At 49.7% G+C, this 16,434-nt stretch overlaps 1 protein-coding gene across 1 annotated transcript in view; it reads right to left on the reverse strand.

Annotated features, from left to right (window-relative positions):
• Positions 1 to 3,048: 3,048 nt before the first annotated feature.
• Positions 3,049 to 16,434, reverse strand: part of npas1 (neuronal PAS domain protein 1) — a 15,507-nt gene continuing 2,121 nt past the window's right edge. The window contains exons 3-11 of the mRNA XM_084674590.1: positions 12,248 to 12,315; positions 10,803 to 10,892; positions 6,984 to 7,158; positions 6,567 to 6,679; positions 6,253 to 6,449; positions 5,988 to 6,094; positions 5,381 to 5,528; positions 4,178 to 4,290; positions 3,049 to 4,073 (exon numbers count right to left, since the gene is read on the reverse strand). Of these exons, the coding sequence (XP_084530716.1) occupies positions 3,049 to 4,073; positions 4,178 to 4,290; positions 5,381 to 5,528; positions 5,988 to 6,094; positions 6,253 to 6,449; positions 6,567 to 6,679; positions 6,984 to 7,158; positions 10,803 to 10,892; positions 12,248 to 12,315 (2,036 nt within the window). The remainder of the gene's footprint in view (positions 4,074 to 4,177; positions 4,291 to 5,380; positions 5,529 to 5,987; positions 6,095 to 6,252; positions 6,450 to 6,566; positions 6,680 to 6,983; positions 7,159 to 10,802; positions 10,893 to 12,247; positions 12,316 to 16,434) is intronic.

The following is a 16,434-nucleotide window of genomic DNA, read 5'->3' on the forward strand; positions in this document are numbered from 1 at the left end:
TCCTTCCATTCCTCCACCTCTACATCCTTCCATTCCTCCACCTCTACATCCTTCCATTCCTCCACCTCTACATCCTTCCATTCCTCCACCTACTCAGATGGGTGAGGAGGGGAGAGGTGGTTGCCGTACACAAACACACTCACAAACACGAGTGCCAGCCATGTCCCACAGAGTGGGCCATCAGTGAAAGGAGTCCACAAAAAGATAAAGACCTGAAGTCAGTGTAATTCTCTTCAGACACACACACTCATTTTCATATCTCCAACACACACCCAGACACACACACACACACACTTTGGCACGTACTCTGGCATTTTCTCCCCAACAACGGCTCTTGTTTAGTATGCGCCTGCCTTGGTCCTGAGGAGGAATGATCCCCAGTCTAATGAACTGGGCCCTGCCACTTGAATGTAAAACAGGACTTAACCCGTCTTCAATGTCAGAGACGCTCCCCAGGGCAGCCTGAGACAACACACACTCTCAACACATACGGACACAAATGCAAGTGTGCACGTGTGCATATTTTCTCTTTCACACACACACATACGGGCGGATACACACACGCAAGTGTACATGGTTATACACTCTCCAGCGCGCACACACACACACACACATGCTCTCACATCAAACACATGTGATGTGTTGAGCCTTCAGCCTGAGATGAAAGGATGCACACTGATATATACTGCTGGGAAAGGTTCAGAGCTCAGAATGTGTTCAAACTGTGGTCAATCTGTGGTCAAATGGTGGTCACCGTTTAGAGGTTGTGTTTTGTTTCTCACGCTTCACAAATGGTTTCACAACAGTTTGTGTGGGTGGGGTAGTAAGGTGTGTGATTCTGTGTGTGTATGTCACTGAGAGGAAGGATGTGCTATTGTGCTACCCTGTGTGTGCTTGTGTGGTTGTGGTTGTGGTTGTCCAGATTTTCTGCTGGATTCATGTTGACAATACAACAAAAGGTGAACAGAGAACAGACACTGTGTACTCCTCTACTGCAATATTTATTATTATTATCATCATCATCATCTGAATCTTTTGAATCTTTTACAGTGGTTCCTTTTTGTCAGATCAGAGGTGAGGATGAGACATGAAATATTCACAAACGTTTGATACAGAGGTTAGATTCACAGTGATGCCAGGGGTTAGCTGTTGGACTGGATAATAAACACACACACACACACACACACAGACACACAGACACACACACACACACACACACATGCACACACACACACATGCACACACACGTACCCACACATACTTTTTGTGTGCGATAGCTACAGCAGTTTCCATTTTAGTTATGAAGCTCTAAATGTAGCAATTTTGGCTTGGAAGAGTAATGTCCATATTAGCCAATGAGACACAGCCATTCAGAAACCAATCAAGAAAAAATAGCCTCACAGTAATGGCATTAAACATTTCTATTTTCCATAATCTCAGTCTGCAGTGTATACTTCTCTGGAGGTATAGTTATTTTAGACAACTTTTAAATATGTAAAAAACAAAACATGGGACATTATTTTCTCGGTCCAACATAATTTTTATTGACCACTCACGTTCAGTGGTTATGTTTAAATGATCACTGCAGCGGTCGGTTTAATGACCCCAAACCTCTTACAGCACTGAAAACGATCATCTACGCTCTGTGGTCAGTTTCTGTTTGTGGTCATAAGCACTTCAGTAGACATAATAATCTTTCTGTACTCAAATGATGAAGTGCTTTGTGTTCATGTCATGACATGTTATATGTAAGTGCTCAGACAAACTGGTGACCTTAAATCAAATAAACCTTTCCATACATATCTCTCCCTACCTCTGCCCTTAGTCCTCCATCCCTTCCTACCTCTGCCCTTAGTCCTCCATCCCTTCCTACCTCTGCCCTTAGTCCTGCATCCCTTCCTACCTCTGCCCTTAGTCCTGCATCCCTCCCTACCTCTGCCCTTAGTCCTGCATCCCTCCCTACCTCTGCCCTTAGTCCTCCATCCCAATTTCAGACAATCCCATACATCCATCTTTCATCTTTCTTTTTTCCCTTTTATTTGTGCGACAACAATAACCAGGAACAACATTAGAGATATGGCTTATCACCTCTCCTCTCCTCTTCACTTACTCTCCTCCTCCCCTCTCATCCTCTCTTCTCCCAACCCCAGCCGTCGTGTGTGATGGAATGTTTGATATTCAAGGTTATCCATCACAGTGTGCTTAAAGTATGTTTGGTAGATTCAGGAGGGTGTGTGGAAGGGGTGACGGCCGTATGCAACGCTGTGGCAGTTCATGTTAACAGTATGGACATCCCCTGAAATAGGGCACACCCAGGACACTGCTCAGTTCATGTTAACAGTATGGACATCCCCTGAAACAGGGCACACCCAGGACACTGCTCAGTTCATGTTAACAGTATGGACATCCCCTGAAACAGGGCACACCCAGGACACTGCTCAGTTCATGTTAACAGTATGGACATCCCCTGAAACAGGGCACACCCAGGACACTGCTCAGTTCACACTCTCACACACAGTAGTTCAGTACTGCAGAGCTGGGATGTAGGAAGGGAGGGATGGTTAAAGGAATGAATTAAGGATTGGGCGGGGGGGGGGGGTGATTAAGAGAAGGAGGGAGGGGTGGTCGTAAGGGAGAGATTGAGGGAGTGAGGGAGGGATGAGTGGTATGGAATGTCCTTTCTGTATGTACAGTATGGCTTCTCAGAGAGACACTGACACCCCACTCTGTACAGACATAGTGGGGGGACAAGAGAGAGAGGGAGAGGTGAAGGGGTGGAGCAAGGTTTTGCTAACTTTACACTAACAGTGGGGTAAAGGTCCATAGTCCACGAGGTTCAGAATGTTCTCACCCCTCAGGGTTAGGATGACTCTCTGGATCCACTTGTCCAGGTAAGTCAGAAGAAGCTGAGACACCTGGTGTCCCCTAGTCCAGCCACCCCCCCCCCCCCCCCCAGGGCGGAGGGTCTTACTGACCAATCCATGTACGTCCATGGCAGCCTTAGGGCTACCTCAGGTCTTTCCCATCCCCAACCACCTTCCCCCTCTTTCAGTCATCCTCCGGCCCGGCTGCCCCCCTCAGTCCGTTCATGCAGAACTGCAGTCCAGAGGGGAAGGGGGGGTCGGAGGGGGAGAGGCCGCCAAAGGGGGGGAGGCCGGCCAGCCTCTGGAGGTGGGGGAAGAAGGCTGGCGGGGGACCCTTGTGGTGGCCGTCCCCGTGGCTGTGGTGGGAGGGGGGCAGCTCAGGGGGGGCATAGCGGATGGTGCTGGGAGCATACAGGCTTTGGGGGCCCTGTGGCCCGAGAGCCAATGGATGGAAGAGAACACGCCCGGCTGCACTCCCCGCAGCCAATCGCTGCAGCAGCTCAAAGTCAGGCCCCACCCCTCCCCGCCCCCCGAGCATGCCCCCCCTGTCCTCGCGGGGCAAGGGTGAGGAGTTGGACATGGGGGGGGAGAGAGTGGGGGAGGGAGGAGTGAAGAGACCTTTGGGCGGAGCTTCGCAGGAGGAGGAGGAGTCAGGAAGGGGGGTGGGCGGGCTGTCTCCACTCAGGCTGCCCGAGGGAGTGTGTATGTGCGAGGGCGGTGGCTGGGTGTGTGTGTGTGTCCAGCGCCCGCCCGCGTTCCGGCTCTCCTGTTCAGTTTTGATGCTGGGGGGCCGGGAGGAGGGGGGCGAGTCGGCTACGCTCTTCAGGTGCTGGATCACAGCCCGGCCGTTCTGCACCCTGGCCCCCACCCTCTCCCCCCGCCTGCCGTGGTCCCCTCCCCTCTTCCCTCCCCCTCCTCCCCCCTGCTCCCTCTTCATCCTCTCGCTGCCGTCTGCCCCCTGGTCCCACCCCCTCTCCTCCTCTTCCTCCTCTCCCTCGCTCTCGCTTCCCAGGTCGGACGAGGCGCTCTCCTCCGGGGGGTGGAACTCCTCCAGACGCCGGCGTGTTTCCGGGGGCGGGCCGTCCGGGTGGGACCGCAGTCCACGCTTCCTCCTCTCCTCTGATAGGACGGTGGAGGGAGGGGCGTAGACTTCTCTGCCTTTCGAATGGGAGTCGCCCTTGTTCACGGAGCTCTTGATGGGCTGGGGGCCTGCAGAAGAGGGTAAAGAGAGAAGAGGTCACAAAAATGTACAGGATTGTGTGTTTGTGTGTTAATGTGTGTGTGTGTGTGTGTGTGTGTGTGTGTGTGCGTACCTCGGGCCTGAGGTGACACATCAGAGGGGGAGGAGCTGGCTCGTAGTCGCTCCGCCCTCAGAGTCTCTGGCAGCTGCAGCAGGTCCAGAGGGGTGTCTGGGAGCTCTGTACGACTGGGGGAGGGAACAAGGAGAGAGGGTGAGGGTGAGGGAGAGGAAGGAGAGAGAGAGAGAGAGAGAGAGAGAGAGAGAGAGAGAGAGAGAGAGAGAGAGAGAGAGAGGGAGGAAGGAGAGAGGGAGGGAAGAAGAGAACACAGAGAGAGGGAGAGAGAAGGAACTTCCAATGTCATCATCGTCGCCTCCCCCTGCTCTGTTTCAGCCATTGCACACTCAGTTATACTGCAGCCCCTCTCCCGAATCCAAAAATGACCCTAACCACTAAATCCATTTACACACTTCACAATCTTCACAAAACACACACACATACTGTACCACCCCCCCTCCACACACACACACACACACACACACACCCCTCCACCAGGGAGTCCTCCTCCATACAGAGTTCACCTCAGCTGAGGTGTCTGGTGCAGAGTCTAACGAGCTACAGTAATTACAGCACTAATTAACTAAAACACCATTCAGACTGAAATTCTGACATCCATTTGTTGTAATTATAAAGAGCCGGTCCTATTAGCATCGCAATTCAAACTGCTACTCTGGTTTTGTCTGACTCCTCTACAACTTGTGTGTGTGTGTGTGTGTGTGTAGTGTAACAGTGCAACAAAAAGATTGCTTGAGTTTGATGTTGTGTTATGCTCTTTGTTATTGTGTAGGTGTTAGAATGAACAAGGCATTGAAGTGGATATTGAAGAACAAAAATATCAATTTTAACAGCAAGAACATAAAGAGCAAAAGACTAGAACAGGTGTGTAACTGTGATTGTAATTGTTGCTATACTATAACTGAAATTATTACTGTAATGATATAATTACAAATGACAAAGGATTGTCATAATGACAGTTTATTAAATATGTGTAAATGAATGTGCTACTAGCTCTATTCTAATCCTTTTCCAGTTTATAAGAATTTAATTTTATGTAAAATAAATGCGCAGCTGGAAATAGTAAGAAAACAATGAGACAACTTCTGTACATAAAACTAATGTATGCTGTTTACTGTTTATAGAAGTGTGTGTGTGTGTGTGGGGGGGGGGGGGGTCTGAACTTGTGTCTGAGAGCGTGTGTGTGTGTTTCAAGGGGCATACCTGATGACGTAGTTGACCCAGATCACGTTGCGTTCATGGGGGGCCTTGTGGTTAATGGAGACGGTGGCACAGGACTGGATCCACAGGTAGCCCCCCCTCCTCTGCAGCCAGCGGTAGTATCCTGTCACCACCTGGCCTTTCCTCAACACTGGGGCAAGAGTCAGAGAGAGAGAGAGAGAGAGAGAGAGAGAGAGAGAGAGAGAGAGAGAGAGTCAGATGAGTTTGTAAACTGGAACAGTAGTATTCCTAACAGGCACCAGAGGGCGCCACTGAAACCAGGCCCCACATTCACCCAGTCTCAGTACCAGTTCAGAACCAGCTTCCAGCCAGATCCAGATGGAACCACTGCCTCAGATCAGAGCAAGCTAATAGTCAGCAAACAGTCCTCCAACTCACTATTTTGACAGTGCTCTGACAGTAATAGAACATTTCCACAGTAACAGTTTTTTTTTACAGTATTCTAAGGAGGCAGACTTTGGCAAAATTCTAACAATACTTTGGCAGTACTCCAAGAGTACTCTAGTGGTAATCTAGTAGTAAGATAGCATAGTAGTATATTAGCATAAAACATAGTCCATGTGTCAGGCAGTACTCTAGTGGTTCTCACAGTCTTCGTGGCTCTGTCGGAGGTTCTCCAGGTCTTCTACATGGATGAAGTGGTAGCAGGTGTGACCCACCACCTCTGCTGGGGTCAGGTCCATGTACTCTGAGATCCTACACACACACACACACATAATCACACACACACACACACACAAACACACACACACACACATAAGCAAATTAGACATATACATGCTCCTTGGGTTACATCTATCATTTTAACACACACACGCACGCACACACACACACACACACGCACACAGTCCTACCTGTTCTCACAGTATGTGACCTGTAGGTCCATGTTGACTCGGAACACGAACATGTTGCTCTCCATGCGGACCTCGTTTAGGGTGGAAGGAGGGAGGGTGTGAGCCAACGCCACCAAGCCCATTGGTCGACGCACCGGTCGCCCCGAGCCAGGCACCAGGGCTGGCCGACAGCGGATTCGTCCAGTCACGTGAATCACCTGACAGGAAAATATTCGATTTTGACCAATCACAACCATCTATGCCAAGTTCACCTCTCAACTGGAATCCTTGAATTTGCTTGAATTGTGAAACTTGCGTGTGTGTGTATGTGTCACCTTGTAACCAGAAGATTTGATGTGGAGGCCTCTCTTGGTGAGGGTGGACTTCATCCTGATAAAGAAGCCTCTGTCTGGAGCCTCATCCCTGGGGGAGTGGGGGCTGGAGGGGGCTGGGGGGCGGAGACACCAAGAGACACTGAAGACGAGGGGCTGGAGTGTGCGTGGGTGTTGGTGTGTGTGTGTCTGTGTGTGTTTGTTTGTCTGTGTGTATTTGTATGTGTGCTCTATTTGCACTTTAATGTCCAATCTTCGTCTTACCCACTCACAGACACACACTCACAGACACACACTCACAGACACACACTCACAGACACACGCTCACAGACACACACTCACAGACACACACTCACAGACACACGCTCACAGACACACGCTCACAGACACACGCTCACAGACACACGCTCACAGACGTACCGGGCTCTGGCGTGTCTGCCAGCGACGGCGTGGAGGCGGAGCTGGAGGCGCTCTCCGGCCCCGTGTGGCAGCCTGCCTCGGCCCGCAGGTGGGGCTGGATGCCCAGACGCTCGGCCATCTCAACATGGTCGGCAGGGTGGATGTAGTCAAACACACTGCTGCCTGTCAACTCCACCTAAACAGGAGAGAGAGGGAGGGCAGACAAAGAGGGAGGGAGAGTAAAAGGGTGGTACAGGGGAGAGACGCAGGGTGAGAGATAAAAGGAGAGGGGAATTAAAAGAGGAAGATATAGAGGTTAGAGAGAGGGGAGAAAGGGAGGGAGAGATAAAGAAAGAGAGGGAGAGAGAGGGGAGAAAGGGAGGGAGAGATAAAGAAAGAGAGGGAGAGAGAGAGGGGAGAAAGGGAGGGAGAGATAAAGAAAGAGAGGGAGAGAGAGAGATAAAGAAAGAGAGGGAGAGAGAGAGAGAGAGAGAGAGAGAGAGAGAGAGAGAGAGAGAGGGGAGAAGGGACAGAGAGAAGAGAGAAGGGAGAGAGAGACATACACAGTATGATCATCTGAGGTTTATTGCCTTTCTTGTGTCTCCTGTTGGTCTTTAAAGTCAAGGAGATGTACTCTCCTCAGCACTCTCCTTCCTCTCAACCTCTGTTCATTTACAGCCCTCCCTCCCCCTCCACCACCACCACCACCACCACCACCCTAGGATGGAGGCCAGTACTACTACAGTCCAGTAGTGCTATCAGCTACCCCAGTCCCCAACCCCCAATCTCCCAGCCCCCCAGGCCCCTGGCCCCCAGGTCCCCCAATCCTCCAGTAGTCCCCCTGTCTGTCTATCTGTCTGTCTGCCTGTCTATCAGTCTGTCTGTCTATCTGTCTGCCTGTCTATCAGTCTGCCTGTCTATCTGTCTGCCTGTCTATCTGTCTGCCTGTCTGCCAGTCTGCCAGTCTCCCCCCTGTTTTACCGCCTGCTCCAGCAGCCTCCCTGGTTTGTAGGACAGAGACATTTATTAGGGGATTAGATCCATTTACTGGAGCTATATGGGATCTTCAGCAGCATGCCTTCAAGGACATCACTGCTGGAGAGAAGCTAACTGCAGAGAGGGAGGGAGGGAGGGATGGGGAGACAGAGAGAGAGGGGGATGAACAGAGAGGAAAGGAGGGAGGGAGGGATAGAAAAAGAAATTGAGAGAGAGAGCAATGGAGATGTAGATAAAAAGAAAAGGAGACGGAGGAAAAAGAGGGAGAATAAATGAGAGGAGGGGAGAAGGATAAATAAAAAAAGAAAGGGGGAGGCAAACAGAAAAGGGTATGGAATGTGAGGAAGAGAGGAGGTGTTTGTGTGCCCGCGCCTGTGCGTGTGTGTGTCTTTTAGGTGCCTGTTGGTGTGTGATTGTGTGTGCATCTGTGACAGTGTGAGCGAGTGTGCACAGGTTGTTGTGAATGTGTTGTATGAATGTGTGTGTGTGTGGTGGACCACTGCCCGGACACCTCATACATATTAAAGCTCCTGCTATTATTTATATCATGTCTCTCCTTTCCTCTCGCTCCCCCTCGCTAACCCCCACCCCTCACACACACACACACACACACACACAGCCCCACTCTCCTCTCCTCCACTGACTGATGGGGGGCGTGTGGGGGTGTGGGTGGGGGCAGAAGGGGTCTGCATACTAACCAGTCCCAGATCAATTTCCCCACTCTTCCTCCTCATTCTATCTCCCCCTCTCTTCCTCTCCTCCCACATCCTCTTCCTTCCTTCCATCCCTCTCCTCCATCTATGCTTCCATCCCTTCCGTCCTCCTCCGTTCTTGTTTTCTCTTCCTTTCCTCTTTCCTTCCTTTGTTCCTTTCCCTCCCTCCCCATCTCCTCCCCCTTCTCCCCTGCTGCGTACACAGGTATGGGGAGGTCCAGGGTTCATCTCCTGTCTGTCAGGCCTGCTCACCTGTGTGGGGGGTTACCCTCCAGGGAGGCTGTAGAGAAAGCGTCAGGCTCTGCCCTTGGTCAAGGTGCCTGACCTGGACTAAGCCGGCTAAGCAAGCCCCCTGTCTGGGGCAGGCCCAAGGGAGAAGCCAGGGTAGAGAGGTCATGGGGGAAACAGTCAGACCCACAGGAACAACCAGTCCTCCACAGCCACAACCACCAGTTACTCCTCCCTCCATCCCCTCTTTCTCTCTCTCTCTTTCTCTCTCGCTCTCCCTCTCTTATTCTCTCCTCCCATATGCCCATCCCAGCTGTAAGACCAGGTCTGGATGATTAGGCGGGTGTTTGGGTAGATGTTCTGTGTGTGTGTGTGTGTGTTCTATGTGAACCATCTGGTCCTTCACAGCTAACAAACCAGGTTTTCATTTCAGACACTAACAACCTATGTCTCCAAGGACAGCATGTATGTTTCACCTGTTTACAGCAGAATTACTCTCTCCTCTCTCTGTCTCTCTTTCTCTCTGTCTCTCCCTCTCTCTCTCTCTCTCTCTCTCTCTCTCTCTCTCTTTCTCTCTCTCTCTCTCTCTCTCTCTCTCTCTCTCTCTCTCTCGCTCTCTCTCTCTCTCTCTTTCTCTCTCTCTCTCTCTCTCTCTCTCTCTCTCTCTCTCTCTCTCTCTATCTCTTTCTCTCTCATATCTCCTTCCGTTGTCTTTCTCTCATACTTTCTCATGCTCATATCACTCTCTCTTCCTTTCATTTCCTCTATCAATCCATCTTTCTCTTCTTCTTTCTCCTTCACTGTACGTTTCTCTCTCTTCCTCTTTTTATTTTTTGCTCATTCACCATTTGGTGTATTTGTTATTGCACTTGTTCAGATGGTCAAATAGAACAGAATCCATACACGCACACATGCACACACGCACACACACACACACAAACCTTTTTCTCAGGGAGGGTTTAATACATTCAGCAAAAGACCCTTGACCACACCAAATCTCCCCTTCAAAAAAACAATCAATTACTCTGCTATTGTAATGTCCTCCCTCTTTCCTTCCTCCCTCTCTCCCCCCCCCTCTCAGGCTGCACCCTATCCTTTATCCCTCTCGACATTTCTCTCTTATCACTCCTCTCCTCCTCCCTCTCTCTCTCTCTCTCTCCCCTCCTCCCTCCATCTCTCCTTCCCCACGCTCTTTCTTTCTCTTTCTGTCTCTATCAGTCCCTCCCAAGCCCTTTGGTGTACTCCTCTCCTCCCCCCCACGATCAATCTGGCTTTTAAGGAGCCGATCGATTCGTTACCCCAGATGGGCTGGGCGCGCCAGGGCGACACTTTGATTGCTGGGCCAGTAATTACTGTTATTATTTATGCATCTGGGCGAAATGGCAGGACTTAACATTCCCACTACAAGAGGCCAGTGGCAATCACCAGAGGTGAACACCTGAGAGGTAGGGAGGGGAGGAGGGGAGGAGGACAGAGGGAAGGAGGGGAGGTGGAGAGAGTGGTGGAGGGGAGATAGGGGGAGATGGGTGGAGATAGGGGAGGGGGCAAGGGGGGAGAGAGGGGAGAGAGGGGAGGGAGGTAGGGAGGGAGGAAGAGGGAGGAAGAGGGAGGAAGAGGGAAGGAGGAAGTAGAACAAGGGAGAGAGAAATGGGGAGATGGAGATAAAGCGAGCAATAGAGAGAGAGATGGAAAGGAATAGTATCACCCCTGAGAGATACCGGGATTGGCAAAGGAGCACAGTCAAACATATTCAGATCCTCTGGGGAAGGGACATCAAAGCATAAAAGCACATGTGCATGTGTGTGTGAGAGTAGGTGTGTGTGTGTGTGTGTGCATGTATGTGTGAGTGTGTGTCTGCGCGTGTGCATTTGTGTGTGTGACTTTGTGTGTGTGTGTGTCTTACCTGTGAGAGTCCAAGGTAGATGGAGACAGTCTCTGAGATGTAGAGGAAACGTCCCTCCTGACTGACCACAAACACAAACCCGTCCAGGGACTGTGTGACACATACACACACACACATACACCCACACACACACACACACACACATGAATACACATACATGCACGCAAACACAGGCAGACACATGGGCAAACACACATACACATACAGGCCCACACCAAAGCACATGCACACACAAGCACAGAAATACACAGAGGCAAACAGCAAGAGAAAAACAAGACAGACAAATTAGAGCAATTAGTGCGTATCGAGCAGATTACAATGAACAGTCACTGGAGAGCTCTCAGCTTCTCACCTCTCTGTCTGTCGCTGTGGGACAGATTACATCTAAACACACACACACATGTACACATACACACAAAAAAAAACACAATCACAGAAACACACACGTGCACTCGCAGGTACACACACACACACGCACACACACAGACACTCACACACACACACCTACACACAAACTCAGAAGCCTCCCAGGTTAGCTACATACCAGCATGCCTGACAGAGTCAACTTGCATGACTACCCATACAGCACAGAGCTGTTCACATCTCTACCAATAAACACTGTTTTTTATGGTCTGTCTACTGAGAACACACACACACACATACACATTTCTTCTGCTTTTCTCTCTGTCTGTGTCTGTCTCTCTCTTTCTTTCTGTCTCTCAATCTCTGTTTCTCTCAGTCTTTCTCCCCCTTTCTCCCCCTGGCTGTGTCCCTATGTCTCTCTCTCTTTCGCTGTCTCTCTTTCTGCTACAGTTTCCCTGCCTGCTTTCACAGGGACCTCTTATGCTGAACAATGATTGCTATTTTGTCTGGCAACACTTAAAGTGGCGGTAATTTATGCAACTGACACAACCGGTATGCAAATGAGAGTGTCCCGGGCGTGCGGTGGCGTGCGAGCGCAGCAAAAGGGAGGGGCTCTGAATGAGGGGGACATAAAGTGCAATTATCAGCCTATTACTGACGGAGGGCAATGGGGGCGGCAGTGGGAGGCGAATCAAACAGCCCTCCAAAGCGCGCCTGTTTGATTCCTGTCAGAGGAAATCTATCTGGTTGGAGAAGAGAAGCGACTGTTTCATCCAGCAGACACACGTTACTTGAATGTACCTGAAAGTACGTCTTTACGTAATGTGTGTTAGATATGTCTCTCTATCGGCATTCTAAGATTGAGTTGTGTTTTATTTCAGTGGGAGGTATGAATCAAGTGCACACCCACGGTGTATGGAAATTCTACTTTGTTTTTACACCTCTGACCTGACTCTTATTTGACCTCACTTCTTCCACTCTCTACTTTCTCTCTCTTCATCATCTGCTTGTGTTTACCTGTAACAGTTGTGTCTACTTGGAACAGGTGTATGTGTGTTTGCATGTAACAGGCGTATGTTTACCTGTAACAGGTGTGCTCCCAGGTGCAGTTCAAACATGTCAGTAGTCAGAGAATGGGAGGAGCGTCGGACTGCAGGGAGACAAAAGTACACGCATCATCAACATGAGACACAGATACACGCATCATCAACATGAGACGCAGATACACGCATCATCAACATGAGACGCAGATACACGCATCATCAACATGAGACACAGATACACGCATCATCAACATGAGACGCAGATACACGCATCATCAACATGAGACGCAGATACACGCATCATCAAAATGAGACGCAGATACACGCATCATCAACATGAGACGCAGATACACGCATCATCAACATGAGACGCAGATACACGCATCATCAACATGAGACGCAGATACACGCATCATCAAAATGAGACACAGATACACGCATCATCAACATGAGACGCAGATACACGCATCATCAACATGAGACGCAGATACACGCATCATCAACATGAGACGCAGATACACGCATCATCAACATGAGACGCAGATACACGCATCATCAACATGAGACACAGATACACGCATCATCAACATGAGACGCAGATACACGCATCATCAACATGAGACGCAGATACACACATCATCAATATGAGACGCGGATACACACATCATCAATATGAGACGCGGATACACACATCAACAGCTACATGCATCAACAACATGGGACACAGTTACACTCATCATGAACATGAGACACAGTTACACTCATCATGAACATGAGACACAGTTACACTCATCATGAACATGAGACACAGTTACACTCATCATGAACATGAGACACAGTTACACTCATCATGAACATGAGACACAGTTACACTCATCATCAACATGAGACACAGGTACATGCATCATCAACATGAGATTTTGAGAGTAGAGAAATGCACGTGTTCAAGGAGAGTAGTGTGTGAAGATGGAGAAGCTACTTTAAATGCATCTCTAACAGATGCTATCAGAAATGGTCAAAGTGTAGCTGTTTACTGAAGCAATTACTGTCTGAGCTGAAAAGGAGGATGAGGGAGGGTTGGATGGAGGGTTGGAGGGAGGGAGGGGGGATGATTGTTATGGATAGAAACAGAGTGAAAGAAAGAAAGGAGAGAGGAGAGAAGAGAGAGGGGGAACGTCTTCTTTAGTCTATCAGAGAGAGATATGGCCCACATCCCTGGCAGGAGGGCTGAATGTACAAATCACATTCATTCACTAGCTGTTTTATTTGTTAGCTAAGGTTTGAGTATGTGTGTGTGTGTGTGTGTGTGTGTGTGTGTGTGTGTGTGTGCATGCGGATATCTATGTCTGTGTGTCGCTGTGAGTCAGAATGAAATCAGTACACGTTAAGACAGGAAAATGAAAGTAGTGTTCTGGGGATACTACTGAACATGGGGGAAGACACACACACATTCTCTCTCTCTCTCTGTATCTCTCTGTATCTCTCTGTATCTCTCTCTCTCTCTCTCTCTCTCTCTCTCTCTCTCTCTCTCTCTCTCTCCCTCTCTCACACGCACGCACACACACACACACACAACGCACACACACATACATGTGACACACGCACATACACACACACGGTCAAACACACACGTTTACATTCAAAGAGACCAACACAACCTTACAAACATAAATACAGCGCTGCTGGACAAAGCCACAGTGGCATTGTGTGATTGGGGTCCCCCTGTGAGGAAGCAGCAGAATATTAATGAGACGGGCCCATTCAGGCTGTGAAAGGGGGTCTGGGTCCCGCTGGAGGGGGAGGGGACCTCGGCCCTCTCTCTGCCTGCCTGACAGCCCCGGAGCTGGGATGCAGAGGACCAAGACCCCTGGGCGTCTGGGACCAACCCCCATCACCATCTCTCTGATACGAAACCCATACATACACATGGAGACACATGAAGAGGCGCGCACACACACACACACACACACCCTTGCGGAGCTCCAGGGAGAATGGGCTGGTGATCTGTAGTGATGAGTGGTGCCCGGGGGGAGGGGGGGGGGGGTGAAGCAGACCTAAGATGTTGTCACACTGGGCCAGTAAGCCTGACAGATGAGTCTACACACACACACACACACACTTGTGTATGTGTGTGTGTTTAGTAGTGTGTCTATGTGGGTTTCTGTTTTAGAAGTGTAGAGTGTCGTGTGGTGTGTAGAGTGTGCGTGTGTGAATGTAAGTGTGTTTCAGTTGTGAGAGTGTGTGTGTGTGTGTGTGAATGTTAATGTTTGTGTGTTTTAGTAGGTAGTTGTTTGTGTGTGTGTGTGTGTGTGTGTGTGTGTGTGTACAAAGCTTCCTGTCCCATTCCTAAGCTGTGCCTGTGGACTCACTGTGGAGATGTGAGAGGACAGGAAACAGTAGCTACCTTGTGGTAGGGCTACTAGGGCTCTCCAACTTCTGACACATAGGGAGACATTTCACTGCATTATTTCTTAAACGTCATTTCATTTTTTGGACCCCGACCCCCTCATCCTCTCCCTGTCTCTCCAGATCCTCCCCCATCTCCCCCTCGTTCCCCCCCCTTCCTCCCCAATCTTTCCCCCCTCCTGTCTCTCTCCCTCCTCTCCCCGCTCTCCTTTCCTACCCTGTTGACCTTTTAACCAAGTTAGCGTTACCATGGAAACCATATAGATTGCAACACAGGTGGGGGCGGTCTCTCTCATTCTCTCCTTTCATTCTTATATTCTTTATTTCTATTTCCCTCTCTTCGTTTCCCCTCAGCTCCTCCATGTCTTTCCATCTCCCTCTGCCCCCTCCTTCTCTTTGTCTCCCACATCCAGAATCCCTGTTTGATCACCCGAATTAGTTTATACCACTTTTGGTTGTGTTTGTAAGTGTACATATGTGGACTGTGTGTATGTCTCTGTGTGTGTCAGTGTGTGTGTGTGTGTGTGTGTGTGGTGGGGGGGTATGTGTTTTTACATTTGTAGCAACAGACTGGGTCTGAGTTGATAGACAGGGAGAAAGACAGAGAGAGAGAGAGAGAGAGAGAGAGAGAGAGAGAGAGAGAGAGAGAGAGAGAGAGAGAGAGAGAGAGAGAGCGAGACAGACAGACAGACAGACAGACAGACAGACAGACAGACAGACAGAGAGAGAGAGAGAGATAGAGAGAGAGAGAGAGAGAGATACAGAGAGAGACAGACAGGGAGAGCGACTCTAATCACAATGTCCTTCTCTACCATAATTACCCCCCCCCCCACTCCTCCCTCCGTCTCCCTCCCTCACTCCATCTCCATTGCTCCCTCACTCAGTTCGCGGTCGAACATAATTTTACTGCAATTAACTTCCCTTAAAAGCCCTCGTTGCCTTAAACGCAGGGAATTAGGGGAGAGAAGCAGGGAGGGAGGGCGGGAGAAAGGGAGATAGAGGTGAGGAGTGGGACAGAAACGAGGAGGAGGAGGGGGAAGAATAAAGTCAATTCTAGGTGAGTCCCTCAGATTTGTAGGCCCATCTGATCTGATGATGCTCTGGAGATTCTCATTCTCCTGTCTCCACCACAATTTCTGACACACACACACACACACATATACATACAATGAGTACACCAACATCACCAGTCCCAGTCATCTGCCCTCACTTATTTTCCTTGCTCTTTTTTCTTCTCCTTCACCCCTCCTTTCCCTCTCTCCCTCTCTCCACCCTTCTCCTTTTCTGTCACACACTCTTTTGCTCTTCACCACTCTCTCTTTCTCCTCCCTCTCTTCCCCTCTCTGTGTGAAGGTCATGCCATTGATTTTCCTCTGTCTATTCATTTTTCAAGACTGACTTTGAAACGTGGGAAACAGACCAAAGCCCCCCTCCCCCCTTACTTCCCCACACCCTCTTACCTCACTCCTTTCCTAGACATGGGCAGATGGAAGGATGGATGGAAGATGGAGATATGGAGTAATAGAAGGAGGAAGGGATGAAGGAGAGTACAGATCCTGGTTGTGATGTGTTCCTGGTCACAGTAAGCCTGACCCTCCCTGTACAGAAACGCAGACACTCAAAAACGCTCTAATACTCCCACTCACACAAACACTTGCATGACCATTGACACACCCACATACACACACAATGTACAGTAAAGCTGCTCACCCACTTATGTCTGGTCCTCTCTCTCTCTCTTTCTCTCACACACACACCTACAGTAATGGTAGCCGAGTAGTGTCTCCTCTAATAGCAGTAATTAGACAACTCATAATTAC

This window comes from Hypomesus nipponensis, chromosome 15 (genome assembly GCF_054491055.1).
Source record: "Hypomesus nipponensis isolate SF chromosome 15, ASM5449105v1, whole genome shotgun sequence".
NCBI lineage: Eukaryota > Metazoa > Chordata > Actinopteri > Osmeriformes > Osmeridae > Hypomesus > Hypomesus nipponensis.